The 27,381-nt window shown below is 41.6% G+C and overlaps 1 protein-coding gene across 6 annotated transcripts in view; it reads left to right on the top strand.

The window, feature by feature from the left end:
• Nucleotides 1–27,381, top strand: part of sh3pxd2aa (SH3 and PX domains 2Aa) — a 179,335-nt gene that overhangs the window by 67,131 nt on the left and 84,823 nt on the right. For all 6 annotated transcript variants that reach the window (XM_079553291.1, XM_079553290.1, XM_079553294.1 and 3 more), the window contains exon 5: nt 1,074–1,165. In XM_079553291.1, the coding sequence (XP_079409417.1) occupies nt 1,074–1,165 (92 nt within the window). The remainder of the gene's footprint in view (nt 1–1,073; nt 1,166–27,381) is intronic.

The raw sequence follows: 27,381 nt of genomic DNA, 5'->3' as shown, positions 1-27,381 counted from the left end.
TTTGCTGTGTTTAGACACCTGCAACATCTTACAGTGAAAACCCATGAATGAAATGAGAGAGGAGCGGAAACGTAATTATCCCACTTGTGAGTAGATGAAGATGTCCACACAGATGCTCGTGCTCCACTGGAAGCCATTCCTCCAACAGCATCTGCCATGACCTTTTTATTACTATATGGGGAATTAAAGATAGGCTGGTTTAAGAGCGCTGTACATGTGTAGTTTAGTCACATATCTTCACCTCTGTACATGCGTTCCCCCTTTGATGCTCGCCGCTAGGATCATCAAATATAGATGACCAGTCAGACATATGATGCTGTTATGCAGCTGCCCTGCTGAGCATGTAGAGAGGGAACAATGGGCATAAAGATATTATGTGAGGTTAATATTGTATAACATAAAACAAAATCCATTTGAATGACATAGGGAAGCCTTTGTTGGTTATCAGTCATAATAATAGCTTTCCGTTTTGTAGCCTCGTCCACCGAGCCAAATGAAAATATCACCCATGAAATCTCAAACAAGCTTGTTTATTCAACCAATACTTTATACAGTAATGACTTGGTAACATGACACCAGTTATTTACTGTAAATTTTATAGCATTTTTTTTACAGTAAGGTTCACATAACAAGCTTGGGGCATTCTATGTGTTCATAGTGGTGCATGTGTATTGTATATATTTCACAGCTTGCTTGTGTCATATGATTCCATTTAATTGCTACTATCATTGTAAGAAAGAAAAAAATGCACGATACACTGGGACGATACACTTTTGCCATGATACAATATGTCTCACAATACAGAGGTACATATTATGCTTCGAAAAGGAATTTTAATAATTTCGTCCAAATAGTTCCCAAAAGCCATTAACTAAATCTATCATTGAGTGAAATATTTGGAAAAGTGTAATACAACTTTTCTCTCTTTTGATTAACTTTATACCAATCCATAATAAACAGATAATAACACAAATGTACTGATCTTTGTGCATTAACCGCTTCCCTGAGAATTCCTAACATGCGAGACTTGAGACCGGCTGCTCTTTGACCTTCTGACTTCCGTGTGTCTGCAGGCGCTGGTGAGACTTCCTCCTCAGATTTCTCAGAGCGAGGAAGTGCTGCGCTTTTTCGAGACCAAAGCTGAGGACGTCAACCCCCCTGTGGAGTGAGTATCATATGCAGCTACACTCCTACATGTGTGAGGGCGTTGAAGGCGGTTACTGTGGGGCAGAAAGACCTGTCCCCTATCATGTGGAATTTGAAAGAAAGAACATATGCGACATGAGCTTTTAACCATGTTATAACATTGTTCCCATAGATACAGACGGCATCACGACATAGAAGGGGGCGTGGCCTCGCCAAGGGGGAAAACAGAATCTTATGGGAAACAATTTTTCACTTTTTTAGCCATTTTCTGGTGAAATATAACCTTATTTATCACATACAAATAAAGCCAAGTCTAAATCGGGTCCATATGGATGTTTATTCACAGCAGATTGTTCAGTAGAAGCGGAAAAAAACGTCTGCTAGCTAGGGTTAGCGTTAGCATTAGCACGATGCTAACACGAAGCGCCATGTTGTCATTCTCTTTTATTTATGTATTTATGGGCTGTTGAACCACTTTGCTCCTCCCCATATCTTTGTATCTTTATTTAGTAGAAAACTCTATTCATAGTTCTGAATTTGTTGAGTAGTTTTTGAATAATTAGAGAAAGTTTAGATTTTTCTCCAAATTGTTTTCCCCCTTTACTGTTTTAAAACATGACCATATATGGACGATTCCAGAGATGCCGTCTGTATCTATCTTGTAGTATTTTACTTTGTTCGCACAGTATTCGCCGTACTGGTAAAGCACATTTATACCTATATCCTGGACTGTCTTCATTCTACATAATGTGTTCTCTTTGAAGGTCCTATTTGCAAATCGCATTTGTTTTTATGTAGTATAATGCTTGAACATTCATGTGAAATATCCTGACTTCACTTATTATTCAGTAAAGCCTGCTAACCATGCAGATGACTTAGGATCTGTCTTTTCACCTTTTGCAATTCAAACACACGCCCAATCATTTGTTTCTGGAGGTGGTTCTGTTGGAAAAATGTCCCACCTAAAACAGTTAGTCTAATAATTTAAGAAAGTGAGTCATTTGATTGAAACAAAATCTGGCTACAAAGTCTCTTAATGCCACGTTCCCCTGTTCTCACAGGGCGACAGAGAAAGAAAGGATGTTGAATGAAGCCATTTGCAGCGGCCATAATTTGTTTCCTGTTATCCCAATATTTCAGGAGCAATCATTTAGAAGCCTGTTTTACACCTGTCAAGGCAACACCAACAAATCCCAGTGCATTTGCTAAACCTTCCTGCTTGGTTTGTGATTAATTGATGCAGATAGCGCGCAGCGGTCAGTCATTTTTTTTTCTCCCACCAACTGCTGCTTTTACCATACACTCTTTCAAAGCGAGATAGAAGCCTACGCAAGACTGTGACTACGTTGCTAGCCCGTGAACCCATTTGCGATTTTCAAACCTGATCATCTAACAGGAGAAATGGCGTGACCAATGGATCGATTTTACAGTTAAAAACGTTAATATTGGAGCTCTATTTGTGGCCCTCCCCTAAGATAATGGACTTGCCTGAAACACTGCATAATTGTACAGTGGCTAAGCTCATTACTCCCCTCTATCTCGTGTCTTCCCATATCAGCTCTTTCCCCTGTAGTTCGCTGAGCCCCTCCTCGCCGGGGCTGCTGGCGTGGCGTTGGGGGGAGGTTGATGGATTTGCGTGTTGGTGGAAAGGGGGTGACTTGTCTCATAGCGGGAGATAGCCCCTTTGGGTAGTTTTTAATTAGAGAATAGAGTCTGCCGCACGAGCCTCAAATGCCAGTATCTCCGTGTTCATTTGTAATGTGTTGCTGTATGCGTGCAGACAGCCGGCCCCCAGGCGCTGCTGCTGCCGAGGACTCCTGGAAGAGTCGAGCTGCATCTTGTTTTTTCATGGAATGTTTTCATCGCTTTTCTTCTCATTTCAGTCTGTGGCTTTGCCGCTGTGATTTGGGGTATCGTAAACAAGCAATGATCGCAATGATTTAGTGAGTGAGACGGGAGTGAGTGAGTGAAATGTGGGGGTCAGGGAGGCCGATGGCGTAGACTTGCAGCTTCAGTCAGTCTACCCCAAGGCGGCTGTGGCTTCATAGCACATGGTAGTATATGTTTGTAAAGTCATTGCTCGACTTCTGGGTGCAACGAAGCTTTAGCCGTATTCACTACAATGGGATTTTGCAGATTTTAACCTGCTGTAGAGCCGATTACAAGGCTCATAAAGGATCGAAATATTACTTTAACTATGGATTTTCTTGACTAATGCTTTTCCGACATTATCAAATTATTTTTCCATACAGAATGAAGGCTTATTTTAAACATAGAAAATATCTTGGAGAAAGGGTAAGATATATCATTCTAATTAGGTGTAAAACCGTTTTTGGCCTTTTATCTGTTGTTTTTTCAGCAGGACTTTCAGAGAAAGCAGCATTTTTTTGCTGTGTTTGTCAATGGAGCTCAGCAGTTTGGACCCAGAAGTAGCTTGGTTATCGTGTGTTATGTCACACTTAAAGCAGTATTAAGTAACTCTTCCCCCTAGAGGCCATTGCAGGTGTTGTAGCAAGTTACGATTTTTTAACTTATTAATTGTCTTGGAGAGTAAATACTGCTGACAGGAAAGGCGAAGGGAGAGAGGGTTACTGTGCATCCAATTATACAATGGAATTTTTTTTTTTTCACTCAAACTTTGCTGTAAATACTGTTTAAAGTGACGTTAGCCCGCAGTTAGCTTTGCCCGTTAGCATGTTAGCTTCTTCTTCGTGATTTCATTAGTGTGTATTGCTTTCTCCGGACCGGTGGCAGTCAAGTTGCAAAAGTGGTTTTCTGGTCAGAGACACCAGGGGGAGATGAAAGACCCTCCAATCATCCCATAAACACTTGTATTACCCCCACAGGGACTACGAAAAGGATTTATTAAGGTAAACACGTTACTTAGTACTGCTTTAACAGACTTATAAATACAGACTGATATTGCCCATATATGGTTATGTTCAAAGCAGCCAGAGGGGGAAAACAGAGAGGGGAACAATCTAATCTTCATCCCACCATTACTTTAACAAATGTTGAATTATGAAGCCAATTTTATACCAAATAGAGGAGCCATGTGGTTCAACAGCCCATAAATGCTTTAAAGCAGTACTAAGTAACTTGTTTACCTTAAAGGGACTAGATGCAAGTTGGTCATTTTATACTCATACTGACAATTAATGAGTAAAAAAACGTAACATGCTACGACACCTGCAGTGGTGCTTAAGGCCTCTAGGGGCACGAGTTACTTAGTACTGCTTTAAAGGGGGGGTATTATGCAAAATCGACTTTTTCAAGCTTTACATCATGTTATTAAGTCATTCCCTCATTAAAACCATGCCTGAAGTGTTGCCTTGGCACATTCACGTATTTTCGAGTAATCTGTAAAAACTCTGATGGCGGCCATTTTAGGGATAAAACGCCTGATTCCTTCAGGAAACGCCCTCGACCTCCAGGATACGCCTCCGACCTTTCGTCACCAGCCGCGTAACCAACCACTGCCCCTCAGCAGAACCCCCTCCCCGCAGTGTCCAGCCCTAAGACGTAAACAGAGTCATCATGGAGGTTTAGCTTCATGTGTTGTGAAACGGAGCCACAGCAGACTTTACAAAGACACACATCAGTGTTTCTGTTACCGAAACACCCAGGATTAAAACCGGTGACAAGAACACTTATTACAGTGTCTGGTTCTGCGCTGGGCCTTGATGATGCACAGAGCCTCCGGAGAAAGCTAATGCTAAGCTAAACCTCGAGTCATCACGTGAAAACGAGAGATATGCACACATAAAGTCAATAAAACCACCACACACATAAAGAACCGTTTAACAATGATCACACACGGAGCCTGGCTTGTTGATTTGGACGTTTATTGCTCACATTTCATCTACAATGGGTCATAGCCGAGTGGCTTTCTCCCGGAGCTAACAAGCTAGCCACGTCAAGCTAACGGGAACGTTCACTGAATACAAGCAGCATATTATGCATTGAAAACGTCACTAAAACAGGCAACTGCTTGAAGCAGCCTTTATGATGATCACACACTGAGCCGGGCTTGTTGATTTCGTAGTTTATTGCTCACATTTCATCTACAGTGAGTCGTAGCCGAGTGGTTTTCTCCCGGAGCTAACAAGCTAGCCGCGATAAGCTAACGGGAAAATTCACTGAATACAAGCAGCATATTATGCATTGAAAACGTCACTAAAACAGGCAACTGCTTGAAGCAGCCTTTATGATGATCACACACTGAGCCGGGCTTGTTGATTTTGTAGTTTATTGCTCACATTTCATCTACAGTGAGTCGTAGCCGAGTGGTTTTCTCCCGGAGCTAAGGCACTATTAGCCGCGCCAAGCTAACAACCTTCACCTTCACAACATTCATTGAAAACAGGCAGCATATTATGCACAAATAACGTCAATAAAGCAGGCAACTACTCGAAGCAGCCTTTACGATGATCACACACTGAGCCTGGCTTTACACATTTGTGGTTTATTGCAGACTTTTCATCAACAATGAGCTGTAGTCGATTATAACAAGCTAACGGGGTAACCTCGAAAAACCATTGTCCACTTGCACAGATAATGTCCGTCTTTTGAATCGTATGGGCTCCTGCAGATCCTGGTGTCGTCCATGGGGGTATAGTTAGAGATCCATAGGGCATGGCAGATGCAAAGAGAGAGCCTCCAAACAGCAGTTATTTTTCAGGCAAGAGCCTCTTCCAAGCGTCCGGTGTGGAAGGTTCGTCTCCAAATAATATCCTGTGTGGCCATTGTTCACAAAGTGATAAACAGTAGCTCCTTTCCAACAATAAAAATTAAAATGCACCGATCGTAGTTTCAATACTGTTGAGACGACGAGCGCAGTGTTGTTGTGATGCCACAGACAGCGTGTGGAGGGGGCGTGTCGGAAAGGGTCAGAGGTTCTTAAAGAACAACTAACCCCCAAATCAACTTTTTTTTCTAGCTAAGTTGTATAAATGGGTATCTTATAGTGTTGTCTACGTGTATATGTCACTATTTTAACAATTTAGTGCAAATTTGTTGAAATCCTGTCTTTGTGTCCCAAACCGTCTGTGTGGCGCCATCTGCAGCGAACTGTCGGTACTGCATTTGATTTTTTGAATTCGGCACCCAATTAGCGGAGGGGAGAGAGATGATGTCAGGAGGCGAGAGATGATGTCACGGGCCCTGCCGCTCTGGGGTATAAAAGCGGCTCAGTCTCGCTCACGCCCCCACAGCGAGTTGGTGTTGGAATAACGAGAGAATATTTTCATCGATTGTCAGGTTTGCGATTAGTTGTCATAGCATTTAGGTAGATTTTATTAGGATAGCTTTTTTATTATAAATAAGTGTATAGTTTTAGTAGTGTTAGTTGTTGAATATTGTAGTTTTAGTCACTAGTTGCTTTTATTGTTAGATTAGTTTGCTCAGTTTAGCTTAGGGCGTTTGTTAGTATTGTTTTTAGTGGTCTATCGTGTATAATTTAATTGTTAGTTGTTAATTGTACTGTGTTAGGATGGGGAGGAAGTGTAGCGTAGTGGGGCTGGAGTTTGCAAAGACCATTTTACGTGCTGATTCCTTCGCCAACTTCACCGAGGTTGAACTGGGCTATGCTAGTCTTCTCCGTTTGAAGAGCGAGGCCGTCCCCACAGACACTGCTGCCCCGCCAACAATGTGAGGTGAGTGAGAAAAATAATGATTTACCCATTTTGGGTTTGGTAGTAATTGCATTGATTGTAGCTGCTGTAAAAAGAGGCACTTGGTTCACTCTGTCCCGGTCATTTCTGTCAGTAATAGCTACTTTGCTCACAGATTGAGTCATGTACAGTATATAGAATTTTGATGTGCACGTCAGAATAGATCGTTATTGTAGTGTCTCAAACAAATTCGCCGTTTTGGCCTCTGATAATACTAATCACATGAGTCGTGTAGATCTGTTGAAAAAATATGGCGTGTAAATAGACTCTGCAGCCTCAGCTCCAGGCGACGTGTCCCGCACTCGCTCACTTTGGCTGAGGAACAGCAGCCACCGGTTATAAGCGCGTCTACTCGCTTCCCGGGGCAGCCTGCTAATGTATCAGTCTGCAAAGTTACGCCGACACTGTGCGCAAATGTGCACGAGTCTGAGCACCAAACTAATCTAAGTTTGACATGACTGTAGCTTTTGACAGTAGCTACAAGCTAGCCTGTAAAGCTAACGTATAGCTAGAACGTACTGTGTGTCTGAGGCTAAACTGACCGGCTCCGTGCGCGCTCTGCTCCCGTTTGATGCTCGATTGCGGTCAGTGAGGAGAGGGCTGACCACTCCAGGTGGACCGTGTGGTCAGTGAGGAGAGGGCTGACCACTCCAGGTGGACCGTGTGGTCATTGGGCGCTCACAGATGTGAGCTGGTCTTACGTGCTTTCAGAATCAGTATAGTTGTTATTGCCATTGTTGTTGAACAGGTTCACAAAGTAGGATAAATTCTGATAATTATGTTCATGTTGACAAGTTTTCTGAAGTGAACCAAAGTTTACACCTATTTGGACGCAGCTTTTCAAAATGCCAAACCATTTGGAAGTTTTTAGTAGCCGACTGTAGCCAGAATTAACCTGATACAAATATTTGGTTTATCTGCTATAGGGGGGCATATTCTAAAGTATATCGTAGGTTGTATTCCTATAAATCATCAATACAAACAATGTGTTTGCATGTCACTTGTGTGTGCACTTTATAAATATTATTTATTGTTATGTTTTCAGCCAAAAGTGAGCAGAGAGAAATGTCCAGACTGATCCAGTCATTACAAGGCATGCAAGTGTCCAGGCCAATGTGAAGCCGAGCAGGCGACGCAAAGGTGAAATCTATTTATCCTTTATACAGTACTGTCATTTTATGTATAAAACAGTCTACACTTTTGTTTTTTTATATACTGTAGTTAGACACAAGTTGTGTAATTACTGCCATTTTAAACGTGTTTATTTTGTTTGTGTTTTGTACAGCTACTCAAGCCCGGACCGCTTACACAAGCGTCGGTTGTGGGACAGGGGACCTGATGGAAATCCCTCTTCCTGACAGTCCCAGAGCAGCCTCTACACCTTTAAAAAGGAGAAGGTGTGAGGTGTCAGCATCTGACCCCAGCTTCCACATCGATGACAGTGCCAGCACTGTGAACTGTTCAAGGTACAAAGGAAATCTAGAGTTTTAATTGAAAAAATATATACAGCGTCCTGGTTTTTTTAAGGGGTTGAAATATCCTTTATTTTATATAGCATTCCTGCTGAAGTCCCTCCACACAAGGACAAAAAATATATTGTTCTTGAGGACCAACTGCTGGAGCTGTTCAGGCGATGTCCTGTCTGGGTCACTCAACAGTGTCCTCGCTGTGAGTTCTCCAGTCAGTGGTCCAGTCAGCCCATGGTGAACAACATCCCAGCTGGAAACCTACAGCTCTGTGCTGCTGTGCTGTTCACCGGCTCATCATTTAGCCAGATTTCAAAGGTACTACAAAAACATTTTATTTTTCCATATATTATCCGATGATAACAGATGTTTTAATTTTATAGTTCTTGGGGGCCTTCAATATTCAGGGACTGTCAGAGCAGTGCTTCTATAGGCATCAGGCAAAGCTCCTCATCCCTACGGTCAACTGGCAGTGGAAGCTGGAGCAGGATGACCTCATCAGGGAGGCTCTTGAAAGCGGCTCTGTTACACTGGGCGGGGACATGCGGGCAGATTCACCTGGTAAATACATTTCATAAACATTTATCTGAAAAAAAACCCTGTTCCCTCGCTGTCTTCACAGGCCTTTGGTTGGGGATGATGCAAGAGTGTGGCCAAAATCAAGTATGTGTAATTACAACTACTCCTCCCAATATCTAATGTATATTGATGTATTTACACTTCACATATCAATTTATTATTCTTTGTAATTCTTTATAATTCTTTGTAGGCACAGCAGCATGCGAGAGACTCTTACCCTTTTGTTAACACCACGTTTTTTGAAAGATTAAGCTAAAATAAGCCCACAATACCACACTTCAAATATTGAGGCATCCATAGTCTGATTCTCTCACAATAGTCTGGGCTTCTTATTCAAAGGAAGGCTGGCCAGGTAATGAATCCTAAAGGTTCAACAAATATTCACTAGTTATTTTATCACTTTGAAATGTTTAGAAAATAGATACTGCATATTAATGTTTATTTGTGAAATTTTAAGGTGCAGGTTGGTGCCTTGAATTATGATTAAAAAAGGCAAATCGTTTTGCTGCTGTATGTCATAGTGTATCCAAAATTCAAGCGTGGAGACTACACAGTGAGAGCATGAAGACCAGAGCTACCTCAGGTATGTCACATTAAAAACAACACAACCAATGCTTTTACAAGAACAAATGTTTTGTGCTTTGTTTACAGTCTACTTTGACCAACTAATGGCCCTGCTGTTTGAAAGTGTGGTCGAGGATCCTCTCCCATATCAGGAGCACACAAAGCACCTGTGCCTGAACCACTCTGTGCCCATTGGACAACGTAATAGATTAAAATCAATGTTTCATGCAAGATTTAATTGTGGGCAGTAAAAAAAAATGAAGCCTGTATATGTTCTGTCAGATATGTCACAGGAAGGTATATGCAGCACCGCTTTGTTTCTAGAAGCTGAAAACTTACTGCATGTATATTTATTACAGTTGGTATTGTATAACATAACCCGTCAACTTTGTCTGTTCAATTTGTTTATTGCACACATCTATGTAGACCAAGTGAGTGGCACATGCAGCTCAACCTCAAGTGAAATGTGAGCTGTAAGTTTGTAGTAAGTTTTACCAAAGAAATTGTGCTATAATTTGGAAATTGCACTGTTGTAAGAGCCAGAAGTGCAGAATCAAGTACTGGTACAAAACAAGATCTATAATTTTCATTAATATTTCAATATTCAACTAAAAAAGCATACATATAAATACTTCATTATAGCCTTTACTCTACAGTGCATCATTCAGTGGTAGTTTCGTGTATGTGTTACGTTGGTTAAACCTTTTAGTTCACTAAATTTAGTAATAGAAATTACTTCAGGCTATTTACTTAGGGCTAACTGGCTCTTTGGGTTCACAATGTTACAGTCAAGCCTTTAGAGAAACATGACCTGAATGATTCTGTCTCACATCTTCAATAGCAAACCAAAAATCAATTTCAAAAAGACAGTGTTCCTGCTCAATAATACAGGCCTACATTTATTTATTTGATATGTTTTGTGCACTTTGCTGTAAGAAAAATAATAAAAATCTTTGTAACACAAATAGCCACGTCTCTATATCACACACTCTGCTGAGGACACTGAGACACATCTCCCATGTTCACGTAGACCACAGCAAAAGTCTACATCTAAAATAGATCGGTAAATTCTGAAGCAGCCAGGACGGTTACGTCCCTTAGCTGCGATGCTAACGTCGATCGAGCTCAATGCTAAGCCGCTAGCTTTGTAAATGACAGAGGAATAAATGACCCAGCGCCTCAGGTACAAGGCCGCTGTCTGCCACGATGCCCCCCCTGTGTAGAGAGAGCTGTAGAGCTGTCCCAGTGGAACAAGTTGCTAAATAAGTTCGCTCGCTGGAACTCCATGCTCCCATGCTCGGACTTTGTTTACGAGGAGCGCTGCAGGTGCAGCGTCGAAGTCAGACGCCTCAAGCCCCTCCCACCCCTCACCCCTCCCGCGTGCCCCTTAGTCCTCCAGGCAACGCCCCCTTTCTGTTGAGATTTTCAAATCTGAGGCTCTGATACTGAGGCTCTGGAAGGAGGGGTTAGTAGCTCTTTAAAGAGACAGAGGCCAATTTCAAGTCATTTGCTAACGCCATTTTGAAAGAGCAATTTTATATAAGGCAGTTATTCTAATTTACTGCATTGACAGACCAACAGAAGGTTTCGTCATCATTGTAGTGTGATATAGACTGGTGCTATGTGGCTGAAAAAAGCATAATACCCCCTCTTTAAGAACGTGCAATCCTAACCAGGAAGCTGACGTTAGCTTCATGCTACAAAAGCTACTGTCAGTAATGAGTCTGTTTTTTGCTTCTACTGGACATTCTGCTGTGTAAAAACATATATATGGCCCTGATTTTGACTCGACTTTGTTTGTGGTAAATGTGTTTATAGCCCGCCAGAAAACAGCTCTCGGGTAGGCTACACCCCCTTTATGGCGCGTTGTCATCTGTATCTATGGGGAGTGAATGAATAATGCATGAAACTGTAACTTGACTGAGAGTCTGGAAATCTGCTTTGGCTTCTTTTTGGGGTAACTAGTCAGCTACAGTCGTATTTATACCGGATGCCTTGTGTTGTCAGTGGATTACATCAGGAAAAAAGGTTAATTGTTGCCATGGAAACTTAGCTGTTTTTTTGGGTCTGATGTTTTTACCAGTTGTTTCTACCTTACTTCTCTAATACAAAATGTTAAAATCACATGCATTTAAACAATCACTCACAAAGATTTTAATGTTTTGTCACCAAATACTTTCTTCTACACTCGGGGGGTGCAAATAGTCAAGAATATGTGCAGGATAACGGGATAATGTGCAAACAAGTAATAGTAAATATAGGCAATCTCATGTGCAACGAATAAATAACTTTTTAGGAGCAAGAAAAATATATCAATAATATTAAATAAATCTGACAATATATACAATATCAGACCATTGAAAAGTCAACATAGTGCAGGTGATTGATAAAGTGAGGGAGCTTATTGGATGTGGTTTTGGTTATTAGCCTAACCTTGCATGACTACCCTTGTTTTTTAAAACTGTACTGTTACATGAAAACACTTTGTCTCTCCCCTCCTCTGAATGCATGCAGGATTTAGTGGCCGCTGCCTGACAGTAAATCTGAGCACACTGTAATTGCCGTCTTCCTCTTTCATATACCCACACTGCTTCCATTTTAATCCTCCGCGTCTCACTCTGCATCATAAATATCAAGTGTATTTAATTGGCGAGGCAGCTCAAGGTTACAAACACCGACGCAATGATTCTTTTGATCAACAACTTTGGCTTTTTCTTCTTCGCCACTCTTTCCATCACTCTTCAGTGCCCTCTCCCTCTTTCTTTCCGAGCCCCTTGTGCACTGCTTCCCCTTCCCTAAGAACATACTTAAAAGGCGCATTAATGTCTGTTTCTGAGCTATATGAGAAATGGCATTACAGCTGTGTGGTGTCCTCAATATGCCCCCTTTTACTTTAATTGTGTGGAACATTTACAGATCATCTCCCAGTGAAATAGTCACAGAGCGAACGGCATGTTTATAAGAGAAGGGGCACTCAATGCAAACAATTACGATAATGACTACTGTTGCTTTGTTATAAGGTTGAACATCCAGAATTTCCCCTAAGGGCTCAATAAAGCAATTTTGATAGTGATACTGTTGAACTAATGTGAAAGTAGTAAACCCATTACAGTACTACCATGAAAATCTAACTTGGCCTTAGCTTGTGCCTATTTTTATCTCCAAAGACATTGTATAAGGGGCAACATAGTCACTATAACAGTTAAGTTTTATTGGGGAAGAAACAGAACCTCATAGAACCAGCATTGAAGGCAGACTATAGGACGTCATATTAATAGTACTTTTTACTGTGCCAAATACTTATGTACAGGTGAGCTTCAGATACATAATTAACAAATTAATGTTTTTTGAACATGTCATTTACACAAAGCATTTTTGCAAAATTCCAGCATATAGACTTTTGTGAGTCAATGAGAGCAGGATGTAAATCTTTATTTTGCAAAGCTCAGTATGATTGCAATTAATGAGGGACTTTTTTGTCTCTTAATGTAAAATGTAATGATATTCATATTTTAAAGCAGCCCAGCTAGTTTGTAGATTGCAATGGAACCAATGGAGAAAATTGAATGTGAACAATTAAATTGGTTACGGTTATGATATACTTTATTGGTCCCCGTCGGGATATTTGACCCATCCTTTGATGCCACTGGGGCGATCTGTAAGGGGCAATGAGCAGTCGCTTGGTGCTCAGGGTCCCATCTTCAGATGAAGAGCCAGGCTAATGGTCAGAAATAACTGGCTGGAGGATTAACCTATTGTACATGATTTTATTATACCATGCTAATTTCCATCTGCAAGTGGATCATTTTTATACTCACTACTGCCACCTCAGGTCTTACATGTAACTGCAGTTTCTATATTAAACTCGTGCATGACAACACTTCAGACCTAGCCTGGCATGAAGCCAGACTGACTTTTTAAAAATATATTTATAAATACATATAAAGACAGCCTGGAATTATGGTAATATTACCAAATCAAGACTCGAGGCAGGGCTAACGATCGCAGTTTGAACGAGAGCGAGCCAATCAAACACAAAGCGACCCACGCTTTGCGTTTACGTCCTCCACCATGATTGTTTCCGGTGAAAGCCCTCGGAGCAGCTTCTTGCTGTGGCTTTAAGGACAAGTCCAGCTAATTTAAAACAGAAGAAGGGGCACTGGTAAAAGATCGTTGTGTCGCGGCCGCCATCTTCACTGTTTTGGTTACGGCCTGAATGAGCACTGGTTGATAGAACATCTTAGCACGGAAGAGGACGCACTGCCTCCCGTGCTATGATTGGCTTGTCTTGGTTTTGCCGGAGTCAGCAAGATTCAAATCACACAATTACAGACTGTGTCCCCATGTACCTCTTTACATGGAGGATCAGTCTGGCTTGTGCCAGGCTACTTCAGACCCGAATTAACACCTTTTTGAGTGACAGTGCAGGATTTTAGAGGCAGTTGTGGTGAATAGGTCTGGGCTCGTTCTACACATTAGGACATTTCTGGAACATGTAGAGGGAGGAAAATACTTAGTTTTAGCATTTTTTAAACTCTGTATAGTCAATTTAATAAGGCACATTAAACATACACAATAAAACACATATCAAAAAAGCTATATGCAAAAACAAAATACAAATAAGTGCAATATCGCCAAGTTACATTTGGCAGCATTATCCAAATTGCAGAAATATAGGAATATATATAATAGGTGCAACAGTTTTTTAGTGGTAGGAGAAATCAGAGCACCTGGAAGAAACTTAAGTAGACACGAGGAGAACATGCGCACAGAAAGGACCCGTCCAGCCCGATGATCAAACCCGAAACCTTGCTCTGAAGCGCTAACCGCTGTGCTACCGTCCCGCCAAATTGCAAATGTTGACATTACTATCTCCACTACATGGGATCAATTTATCCATAAAAGCTGATATCCCTGTGAATTAAAGTGCACGGATAGTCCTGTAGGTCACCATGTTTCTGTTGATGTGTGATCTGAATTTTAAAACCGTTTTGATGTGACATTATTTACTAGATTATTTTATTTATGCAAGGCCCCAACTTATCACTATAGCCACACTGAAAACTGCCTGGCTACAGCCTTATTGATGCAGGGCGATGCTGCCATAGATCCACTCTTCTAACGACGTCTCTTCTCTCCTCTCCTTCTGTACTCGCTCTCTCTCCGGTTTAATAAAAGCAGAATTACCAGGAGGCTAACCGCTCGCTGCTCGATTTCAGAAAAGGCAAAGATTGTGCAGTTAATCGTTAGTACGACGCCGTGATCCAGGGGTCCGGGCGCGTGTCACGACTAAATTGCATAGTCTCCTTTCGCTCCTTTACCCATAATGCATCTGCAGCTAAATGAAAGCGAATTAAGGGAAGTGTGTTTAGGAATGAGATTGGTCATTGATTTAAAGCTGGACACTGGGGTTTATGCCTGTGCGCTCGTGTGTGTGTGTCGGGCGCTAAGTGCGGAACTAAAAGGGAAAAAAGTCATTTGAAATCTGAGACGAATGGACCACCAAGGAATAATTTTAATCCATCAGAGCGAGAGTGTGTGGGTATCCAGCTCATCTCTTGCTTCCTACTAGCAAGTTAACTCTTTCTATGCTCTAAGTTTAAAAAGGCTGCACCCTGATTTTTTATACTATAGCAGAGTTATTTGAGATATTTGTGAGTAAAACACTGAGTGTTATCACAAACACTGAGTCACAATAAATTGGCTTGTTGTGGTTATTAATATTACAGTTTGGCTTTGCTCCCTGAAAGTAGTGAAACGTGAGCAAACACGCACTAGCCGCAGATTGCCTCATGAAGAAAAAAAAAACCCTGAATAGGCGTACAGTATGCTAACGTAGCCCATTGATTGTTAGCTACATGAAGCATAAACAACAAACTAAATAGGTGTCTGGTATGTTTTAAGGGATAATGTATAGAACGCTGGTCATTATCGGGAAAATAAGTACCGACAGGGCGAACCGGACCCCGACGCAAAGCGGAGGGGTCTTGTGAAAGCACATAGAATGTTGGGAAATCTCATTCAAATCAATGGAGCGTTCTACTTACGTTGTGACGAGCCGTATAATAATGTCACATAAACAGTTAAGATAAGCTTTTAGCTATAGCCTACGGCTTATGAACATGGCATCGGTTATTATAACAATGCTTCTTGTTCTGTCCCTATCAAATAAACATATAAATAAATAGCTATAGCATAAAAAACATACCAAACTCTCACTCCAAATCGGTAAATCCATTGAAATCTTCATCCTCGGTGTCACTTCTGAACAATCGCCATGGCAACGACCTAGGGGCACTGAGGCGTAACTGCATTGTTGACAAGCCTCTCCCGGCAGCACGTTTTCCAAGCTCTCATTTGTGAACCCGTTCCTCTAGCTGTGGCCATCAAGCTTTTAGCCCGTGATTAGCTTTGTTTTGTTTTATTCATTGCGGTCAGAGTAACCTCCGCTTTTCGCCAGTCCCTCCCTCCAAACTTTCTTTCTGCTGCTCGATTAGCCTGCAATGCCCTCTAGCAGCATGTGAAATTATATATTTGAATTAAAGAAAGAAGAAAAAATCACATAGTCAATAAGCACAGGCGTCCAACAACGGGCGTGACGCGCGTTTTTGACGCCCAAATCGAGTTTGGTGTGGACGGAGCACTATGAAAAACAGTGCGACTTATAGTTCGGAAAATACAGTAGGTGTAAATGTGGGGTAATTTAGAGTACAGGGTCTTGTATACATATGGCCAAAAAAAAAAGTCTTCTTCCCTGATGTCTTGTGCATGTTCCAAGATTACAGGGCCAGGATTGTCGCATTGTGAAAGAGTGGGTCAGGGAGACATCATTTTCACACATGGATTGGCCGCCACAGAGTCCAGATCTTTACCCCATTGAGAATCATTGGGATGTCTTGGAGATGGCTTTGTGCAGTGGTCGCACTCTATCCATCAATACAAAATCTTTTTATGCTGGATCTTTTGTAGCGATGCCACGGCATAAATGTTATTCTAGATCGTGTGACCTTTATTTGTGGTACTTTTTTTTTTTTTAGTCAGGCAGTGTATTTTCAGTGAAATTCAGTGCTCTCAAATACATGGTCTCCAATAAAACAATGTCTGCCCATAATGACTTTACATATAAAAACTATAATCCATGACTTAAATTTGACACCATAGTTTTTTGATTTATATTCAAATGTTGACTCAAAAAAAAAGTTTGAGTTGCTGCCAATTTACTTTTTTCAGGTTGGATCCTGTGTCAAGCCTGTATTTGCTGTGCCCACTTTTTGCCGATGATGGCAGACCTGGCAAAGTGGTGAAAGTCTTATTTAGCTTCAGTTTGAAATGAATCCCTGTAAAACGAGTAAACAATCTCTTTAATTATATACTCTATAAGTTTAGCCTTGTCACAGCCTAATTAACGAACGCTACTCTAAAAGAAAGCATCCTTACAGTGTCTGCAGACCCCTGCGATAAACAAATGGAAGTGTCTGGCCCTAATAAGACATTTCCCCTCACTGCCCATCCCTGAGCCCTCACTGTCTCATTGTGCACGACTTATGAGCCTCTCTCTGATCTCTTTTTCTCCCTCTCCCAGTCTGATGAGGGGAGCCAGGCGACATACCCACTCAGTCCTTAATGGATTAGCTTTCCCCATTCCGCGCGACCATTAGGATCAATAGCACTCAGCGGCGGCCCGGCGGCGGTGATGGGGTTAAACACTTAAAGCGCACCGTAAACGTGAGGAGTGGTCAGCCGAGCGTGCTCCCCGGCCGGTGGGAGGCATCTACGAGCCGTTCGTGTCTACGTGCGTGGGCATGTATCGACCTGCATTACACGGTGCAGGTGTACACTTCAGGGCTTTGTATATTTCTAAACGGTTGTGCTTGAATCGGGTCTTGCTCGAGAGGATAACTTCTCAGCTTGTTATCTATGAAGTCTGTTTTGTTTTGCCAGGTTTCAGATCGAATTGTGCGTTCAAGGGTAGGCTATGCGCTCTTGCTATTTAAAAAAGAAAGGCCTCTGGTTTTCATTGCATATTTATTTTTAGTTTATGTTCAAATCTATATCTTATTTGAGAGTTCGTAAGCTAATGGAAGCATGTGCTGGCATTAATTTGGACTTGGCTGGTGCAGGGATTTTGTTAGCAAGGATTTTTCTGTTTTCTCCGTACTGGTGTCGGATGTTGGATTTGGCAAGCCAAAGCTTTGGGGCTCATTCTGCATTGTGATTGGATCATTAGCCTGAGAACCAAAAAAAACCCAAATCATATCCAAACTACTTTCACCATAGTCTTTGCAACTGTGAATAAATCAAAATGACAAAGGTTGTCCGTAAAACGATACTTGATCGGGGATCGGGGGTCCGAATCCCAGCTCCTAAAGATGCACACTGTCGTTGTCGTCCATGAGCAAGACAATTCACCCACCTTGCCTCCAGTGTCTGCGTACATTGGTGAATGAATGAGAGTGTGAATGGGTGACTGATTCCTTACTGTAAAGCGCTTTGGGCCTGATGAAGGTAGAAAAGTGCTATTACCAGAGATACGTGCAGCCCATATATACGTGAGCCCATCAAGCCAGAGGGGGCTGGGGGCTAACGTGATTTTTTTTCATATGATGATAGATTTATATGTGAAGTTACGTGGTTTAAGAGTGTTTTTAGACCATTTACTTTCAAAAAGACACTTGAAGATAAGCCTTTTATTGATCCCACAATGGAGAAATTGACTTGTTACATGAGCTCTCAAGAAACACTCAGGAGGTGCAAATAGACAGTAGCACCCTGCCATCAATTAAGCTTGTTTTTGTTTAGATTGACTGTAGTAGTAGTAGTGGTTGTGGTGGTGGTGGTGATGGTGGTGGTGGTAGTAGTAGTAAAATGGTAAATGGACTCAACTTATATAGCGCTTTTCTATCTTTATCAGGCCCAAAGCGCTTTACAGTAATTAATCAGTCACCCATTCACTGTCTCATGCATACACCAGTGTAACGCAGACACTGGAGGCAAGTAAGGTGAAGTGTCTTGCCCAAGGACACAACGAAAGTGTGCGGGAGCTGGGATACGAAACCCACGACCTTCCGATCACGAGACGACCCGCTCTACCAACTGCACCACCGTCACTTCTACTAGTAGTAGTAGTTAAGTTTGCATTATGAATATGTGCCACTATATCACAATACTTAAACTATGAAGACTTATTAGTACATTATTTACAGTATTTTAGAAGCCCATACTTACAGCTGATCTGTTCAACGACAGACGGTCACGGTCTGTTTAATTTAGAGACAGTTTTATTTATGTTCTTGTCCACTTTTGGCTTAGACCTCATTTCAAATAATTTCAGTCATGGTTTAAAGGCTTTATGCCAATCCCAAGCACAAATAAATTTGAATTGCAGAAGGGTGGGTAAATATTTAAGAGCCGTGCCAAATCTTACTAAAATGCAAGGAGACAGGTGATTTAAATTTTACACACACTAAATACATTTTGAGGAAGAATATATATATATTTTTGGTACTTTTTACACCTCTTCTATTAAGATCTATTTTTCCCTATCAAAGTGTGTTGATTGTTCATCTTTGGTGCTTGGCCAGAGAAGTCAAGCTTTCCTCCTAATACCTCCATCACCACTTCCTGTTCATGGCAAAGAGCTGTGAAAGGGTCAAATTCAGGGCTAAAGCTGCTCTAAACCAACACGACAAGCCGCAGGACACCTCGCCCGATCAATACAGGAGATCGCTATGTCATATATTGGCATCTCGGTCAAGTCTTCGAAAGGGGCGTGACCTCAGCACTATTTCTGTGAGCAAACTGACCCGTGTCATCTTATATTTTATGGTTTCCTAAGTATTCTGATGTATGGTGTAGCATAGTACGATACATGAATGAGTTATGTGATGAGGCACTTTTTTTCTATTCTATTAAGTAGCCGTTTACTGCATTGTTGAGGTTTCCCATTTTAGTCCATTTGATAAGTCTATAACTTTTTCTCCCTTTCTGCCTCGTGGTTGTCTCCGTCTGCTATTGTTTGCAAGAGAATCCTGTCTCTCTTTAATGGACCTTTTTACAGTTGGCGAGGGGCACAAAGCTTTCAGGACTCTATCCCAGAAAGGGTAGAACAACCTGACTGAGGAAAGGCCTGTCACGATAACAAAATGTTTGATATATTGCGGCAAGAATATAGACCGGTTTATGCCACCAAAGCAAACAATTTTTTAACAATAACAGAGTCACAAAAATATTATTAAGTCAATATAGTAGTTATTGTGACAGGTGTAACTGAGGAGCAGTGTCCGAGTACTGCAGGACTTGGCCCAAAGACGCGAGCGAGAGAGCGATAATAAAAACTCACTGGGGTTCTATGACTTATAGTGGATCTAATGCGTCTAGAACTACCACGACTATAACTACTGCCACAAAAAGAACAAAAGGACTAACTGTAAGCAATGCAACAATATACGGAGGCCGCTGTGAATCAAGGAAACACAATTTCATTCTGTTTACCCTTGTAAATCTGAATGACAATAAAGTCTGGCAAAGTCTGACATGATTCAAAATATAATCAATGAAATCCCCCCTTGACAGTGTCTGTGCGTCCTCTCCTGTACAAAGTAAGATTGAATTTTCAAACACTGATGTGATTAGAAAGAGCAGGGCTCGTGCCGCACAGCGCAGCTCACCAGTCAATGCCATCAATCAAACTGAGCCTGGAAGTCGCAGTATGAAGAACAGCAGCCTGTGGTTTTGTGTGGGAGTGAGCGAGGACGCCCCCTGTCTGTCAGAGGAGGTAATGCACTTCTCTCTGATAGAATCAAGGTGGACATTTACTATTAGTTTTGTCCAAATTTGGAAACTTACTTTTGATTATTTTATTTTATTCACTCCTGGGTTCAGCCCTGTTTTATAGTTGGGACCAAGTATAGCCCTGTCATACTCATTTTAATTTAGTTATTTATTTATTTGACAGATGATAAAGGGCGGGGTACAGATGGTTGAGTCGTGACTTAGTCCGTTCTTGACTTTATCCTCCAGTGTTACTATATTTGATTCCTTTGGTCCTAGTTTAAATCCGTTTCAAGCTTAGATGTGGTTTAGTCCATTTGTCCCAGACTTGAACTGGTTCCTAGTTGGCTTGTGTTGTTTAGGTCATGTATTAGCCCCTGCTTTCCTGGTTTCATGTTAAATTTAGTCCTGCATGGGTTATTCCTGGTTTATTCCTGGTTTTGGCTCCCTTCACATTATAACATACAAGAAATAGAAATTCGAAGATCCAAGCCTCTGAAAAAGTCATGGTGGTAATCCAAGCTGATGTCACACTTGTGCAATGATGTGCCGCTCCTTTGAAGCCCTCATGTTTAATTTACATCAAATGGACACTGGGCTCTAACACTGGGTTTGATGTTTACAGAAGTAGGAATAATTATGTGGGCCTACACTTGTCCCTTGTAATGATTTCATGATGACAGCTTTTTTTGGGAGGCATTTATGAGAAGCAGCGCAAATGTGAGGAAAGCAATCCCTGCCAAATTCAAATTTCGATTGCGTTTTAATGGTAATGGTAATCGTGTCTCATCAGATACTGGTGTACTATTTAGGGCTTTCGAGGCCGTCAACTTTACTGGTTTGTTTGAGGTGAGGACCTAAACAATCCAGTTCAATTGAAAACCTGGCAAGCTCCTGAAGGACTGACAATAACATGTTTCGAAACTGCAGTCCAGACATTTTCCTCCAAAGTACATTAGTTTACTGCACTCCCCACTTGATGGCGTTCTCCTCAACCCCAAAAATCATTATTTCAGCGGCAGTTCCAAACTCTTGTCCTTTCTCAGAATCTCCCCAGGCCTCAGAGTTCTGAATAAAAGCTCCACTGTCTAACCATGCTTTATTTCTGTCCACTCTGGCCACTTCCTGTGCCTGTTTTGCAGTGACTTGAATTCTTCATTTTATATGACTGCTCCTATCGCCCTTCCTCTGATTTTTTGTGTGTGCCTTATATAGTCATAGTGCATTGATTATTTTATCAACAAGAACTTTTATTCAAACCGTTTTCCCTTATAATGACAGAACACCCTCTTTTGTCACGCGTTAACTACACCAGGCTTCCCATACCTTTCATCCTGTGACCCTCAAAATTACAATGTGACCAATCCAGGACTCCCACTGTGACAAATTCATAACATTGATAATATTGAGCCAAAAAACAAAGAAATGTGTATTTATGGTTTACTTTGTAATTTGGCAAAAAAAACAAAACGTGGTGACAGAGCCTTCCCTGTGGCAGCGCCCCGACTGTGGAAGAGTCTTCCTATATCTGTCAGGTCCTCATGGTCTGTTGGACAGTTCAAGTTCAGACTGAAAACACACTTCTTCTCCCTGGCTTTCAATACTAGCTTCAATATACAGTTTCTGAAATACATTTTTCTTTTTTTTCCCTTGACATCATCATCACGACCCCCACATTGGGAACCACTGAGTTTCACAAAACAGGGCCATTGTGCAGTGGTTCCCAACTGCCCCATGTACAAAAGATGAGCTCCCACAAACTTAATGAAGAGCTAAGTAACTTATTCTATATAGGACATTGCTGGAACATGTAGGGGAAGGATAATAATAATTTTAACATTTTTAAACTATATTCTCTTTAATAAATCCTTTTTGTTGTTCCTCTGGGGGTAATACAGTGTTAATGGGATGATTGGGGGGGTCTTTCATCTGTAATCTGCAATTGTAAAGTAATGGAGATTTTAAAAGTTAAACTACTGGAGTTATTGTTCACATCAACACGCTTGGACACCACAGTGAGTTACATGTATTTACCCACAGTAACTCAGCAGCTAACAGGGTTGTTCCACGGCTAATTTCTCAATTTTTTTGTACTGTTTTTAGCTTATGTTAGTCAATGGAAATGTGTGCTAACCTGCTGCAAAGATGGCGGATCTCCATGGTAACTGTGGAATTTCCCGAAGTCTATGGCATAAATGGCAGAAAAGGTTTGCTGTGACACTGAATGTGCAGTAGTTTTACATCTCCATTATCTGTTTGTTGTTTTAAAAGTGCAAAAGAGTATACCATCAAGCACGGGTGATTTGTTTCATGTTTCCAAAGCTGTGGCATGCAATCATCTAAATATCACCCACAATGGCATTTGCGCGCTATAACGATGACAAATCTCCTCATTAATATGCGCATACTGAATTTTGAATCATGATGAAAATAATGCCCGCTGCCCCCCACAGGCCTGGAGTGTAGCGTTACGACACGCTTGATGTTATCATTCATCTTGACCTCTCACAGCCTTCCCCATGAATAACAATAGACATCGACCTTGGCTTGTGCCGCCAGGAGGAGAGATGGTGCAAGATTATCAGATTATTGCCCGGGATAAGGCACGGGGTCTTGTGATTGGTCAGTTTTCGGGGGCTTTTGACAAAGGAGGTTGCATAAGTAGCAGATTGGCCCCACCGGAGTGATGAGGTGTGGCAGGATTTGTTGTTTTGGGGTTAATTGGGATTAAGTGGAAACTAATGTGTTTCCGCCATAAGGTCAGTTTGGATGGTGAGGAGGGAATAGACCAAACTTCTGTCACTCTGAGGTGCAAAACATAAATAAATAAACCCCTTGTTGGTATTTGACTTTGCCACCACTTTTTCCGCTCGGCCCCGAACTTGACATGTCTCCCCCTGGTGCACCCGTCACTGGAGGAGGGCTATGGCTGAGACAGTTCCACTGAAAGGACACTGAGATGCACTGCTTGGTTAGGTTTATTATCTTGCAAATATTTACCATTATTGGTTTGTTAGTTACCCCCACTTTAACAGAGTGCATTATCTCCTGTTCAGCTTCAACCCAATCTAAAACCTTCATGAAAAATGTCAAAATAGCGACAAAAGCTGGATGAAAAGGGGGATGAAAAAAGCCACAAAAGAGCAACAGGAAAGTGACAAAAAGGCAATTAAAAAATGCCCAAAAAAGAAATGGATGACAACGCAACAAGAAAGTGACAAAATCGTAACACAAAAGCCACGAAAGAGCAACACAGAGTTTAAAAATGTAAAAATTATATATTTTCCTCCCCCTACATGTTCCAGCAATGTCCTAATGTGTAGAATGAGCCCAGACCTGTTCACCACAACTGCCGCCAAAATCCTGCACTGTCACTCAAAAAGTTGTTCATTCGGGTCCGAAGTGCCGTCATGCAGGAGCTTTATATAGACACTGCAGTTGCGCGTAAGACCTGAGGTGGCAGTAATGAGTGTAAAAATGACCCTAGTCCCTTTAAAGGCACTATACCAGAGTTTTTTCTAGTAGTTGAACACATTTTGGCTTGCCCTCCTTTAGTATATTGTAAACGCAGACATGAGTGGGAAAAACACAACAATGACCCTAAAACATAACCCTGCAAGTTGAGAAATGTGCTCATAAACTGATCTCTGTGAAGAATCAGGAATTTACACATATGTTAGAAAAGTTAGGAGTGAGTTTGGACCACAGCTAACATATTAATTCAGGTGGCTTCTTCTTCCTTTCATTGTAAAAAAACAAAAACAAAAAACAATTAGGTATAGGGCCTTTAATTGTACCCCCCTTAGATTTTGCTCACATCTGTATGACTGCAGCCTGAACGAGCCAATCCACTTACTGTTTCACTAAAATCAAAGTGACGCACTCATGTTTGCTTCATATGAATTCAGCCTTTACTTACGGGGCACATTAAACATATCAAGCAGCTCATGGAGGTTAATTGAATCCCTGAACCCCCACCTGCTCTGCTAATGCCCACATTAGCCCTTCACCCTCGCTCTGAGACGTCCAGGGGTCTTAGGGCAGAGTGGATTGTGGGGGTGGGCTTGGCGAGAGTTGATCCCGGTCTAAGCTCAGTACAGGGCTGCTGGGCCAGTGTATGGACTGGAGAATGTGCTAACGTGCTAAGATCCTATTCCGAGAGCGTTTATTTACTGTTCTTGGGGGCTCAATGTAGCAGAAGGCCATTGAGTGCCATTAACTTGGAGCCATTATGCTAATAGCAGCAAACGCATTGATTAGACCTTTATCAGGAAAAGCACTCATTGCTGGTTTAAATCTAATGCTGTCATGATGCACTTCCTAAACCAATTAAGACTTCAAGTACTAGTATATCTAAAAACAAAATAGATACCAAAATATTTATTTCCAGCTTTTAGCCTCTGGGCTTGTCGCTATAAATTGGCTTTCCCCAAGTGCACACAGTGATTTGAGTTATTGATTTGACATTGGTTGGACGTCGAATGCCCTTCCCTAAATAAATAACCCCATTTACATGTACTTAGGCGTGTCAAAACAACGGTTAAAGTATGAAAGTGAAATATGTCCTTTACACCTCCAATGCCACTGGGGAAACCTGACAAACTTCCCGACAGCAACAACAAAGTACAAGTTAGCCTTAACCTTGACAGTTGCAGTGATGGCCAGGACGCATGCAGGGCCCGGAGACACGTCCCTTGATTTTGAGCGAGGGTTGGCCGGGATTACTTCGCTGAAAGATTAGTTTTGGTTGTTGGAGAAACCGGGGCACCCAGAGGAAACCCACACGCAGGGAGAACTACACTCTGACAGACAGATTGTGTGGGAAATCAAACCCAGGACCTTTTTGCTGCGTCGGGAGAGAACTTCTGATCCTCTGAGTAAAAGAAACAAGTCGTAAGAATAGGTCAGGAAAAGAAATACATTTTTGTTTGTGAGCTATCTCAAATTATACGTTAGATAAAGATGTTCACTTTCTTCAAGTAAAGCCAAAACTCTTGCTTTTGTATAATTGGTTTAAATTTTGACTAGTGGTGGGACTCGATTAAAAACATTTAATCGAGGTAATGATGTCCTTTGTAATTAATTAGTCGCAATTAATTGCATTTAAGCATCATTTATTTAGGGGTGGTAATTGTTTTTTAGAGGTATATTTTAGGGGCTTCTTTGTATTTTCCTGCATTTGAACCTATCTGAAGTGGAGATGTGAGGCCTGTGTTAACATTTCAAACACTTTTTGGAGGATTATCTTTTTACATGGGTTAATGTCGGTGCTTAAAGGGACTATACAGAGTTTAAAATGTTTTCAAAATGATGTATTTTCCTCCCCCTACATGTTCCAGCCATGTCCTCATGTGTAGAATGTGCCCAGACCTGTTCACCACAACCGCCTCTAAAATCCTGCACTGTCACTCAAAAAGGTGTAAATTCGGGTCCGAAGTGCCGTCATGCACGAGCTTAATATAGAAGGTGCAGTTACACGTATGACCTGAGGTGGCAGTAGTGAGTATAACAAAGCCAACTTGCATCTAGTCTCTTTAACTGTGTGAATAAAGTTTGACAGTCAAATTGTTTTTGGCTTTAGTCTGCAGGTGTTGAAGTTTAGTGCGATTAGTTTCTATTAATATTTTTGCACTAAACCATTTGTAATTAATTCATCGTAATTAATCTAAAAAAGTCCCGGCCCTAATTTTAACACGTGTAGCTTGGGACGCATTCACTAAAGGTCATATTATAACGTATATAACGTCCACAAATCCATTTACAAACATGTTCACGAAACAGTTCTCTGAAAGTCTTTTATCGCTTTAAGTTTGAACTTTAGTAATTGAATCACTTGGGAATGTTCTTGCCATCATTGATTAGCTCTTTATCCCAAATTGCTCTGCCTTCAGCCATTTTAACAAAATAAAGTAAACATGCAAAAGTAGCCAGTAATCCGGTAATCCTTAACTGGAGGATGTGTATCTGCCATGAAATCAGGACTCGTGTTTCTCCAAGGAAGCATAACCACAGCCAATTTAATCCTAGCAGCACCCTTTTTTAAAATAATGATTGTTATAGTGAATTGTGGCAGACATTCAGCTTAATGCGACCGTTGCCACTAAAAATGTTAATTATGTTGCGCAAAAAAACATTTCTTGATCATTGAACCGGCCTGCGCAGACGTCCTTCCACCAAAAGTGCGCTGGTTTTGAATGTCTGCAGTGAATCAAAGATAATGGTGCTACTGGAGAAAGCGATGGCACATACAGTATAAGGCACAGCAGCTCAAGCCTACCCTCCATTTGTTCTATGCAAATTCCTGATCTAACTCGGATTGATAATCAGCATTTGACTTCACCGTTGATTCCATGAAGCAGTGCATTTCAAATGTATGCAGGCGCTAACCCTCTCGCTGAATCCCCTGACCTTTCTTCAACACCGCCGGTCGGCCGGTGCACACGCTGACATCTGTTTTTCCTTCACAATCAGTGCCTGGTGCAGTGGAACGGATGAGATGTGTGCGGAGGTATACCCACGCTTCACGGAGCTCTGGACAGGGAATACAGTGTGACGAAGGGCCGCGGCGTGATGAAAAACATGACAAGCCCTCTCTCCCCTCACTCTCTCTCTCTCTACTCTCCACTCAGACATCATGTTGACAGTTTTTTAGCAGAGGACATGCATACCTTCCTGATTCGTTCTGACATGTTTACACACACATACACTCCTCTCGATGACCCGTTGCATTTATAGCTGTGGCTGATACTAAAGCAGAACTAAGCAACTCATACCCCCAGAGGCCATAAGCGCCACTACAGGTGTCGTAGCATGTTGCTTTTTTTTCACTCATTAATTGTGCGTGAGAGTAAATACTACGCTGAAAGAAAAGACAAAGGGAGAGAGGGATATTGTACATCCAATTACACAATGGAGATATTTTTTTTCTCTCAAAGTTGGCTGTAAATTCTGTTTAAGTGGCGCCAGTCCGCAGGTAGCTTTGCCCGATAGCCTGTTAGCTTCTTCTTCATGATACCATTAGTGTGTATTGGGGCCTCCAACCCATAAGCAGCAATGTTGCAATTGTGGTTTTCTGGCCAGAGACACCAGGGGGAGATGAAAGACCCCCAAATCGTCCCATTAACACTGGTATTACCCCCAGAAGGACTACGAAAAGGATTTAATAAGGTAAACAAGTTACTTAG

This window comes from Gobius niger (assembly GCF_951799975.1).
Source record: "Gobius niger genome assembly, chromosome: 3".
NCBI classification, from domain to species: Eukaryota; Metazoa; Chordata; class Actinopteri; order Gobiiformes; family Gobiidae; genus Gobius; species Gobius niger.
Note: the sequence above shows the minus strand (reverse complement) of the source record. Positions and strands in the feature narration are given on the sequence as shown.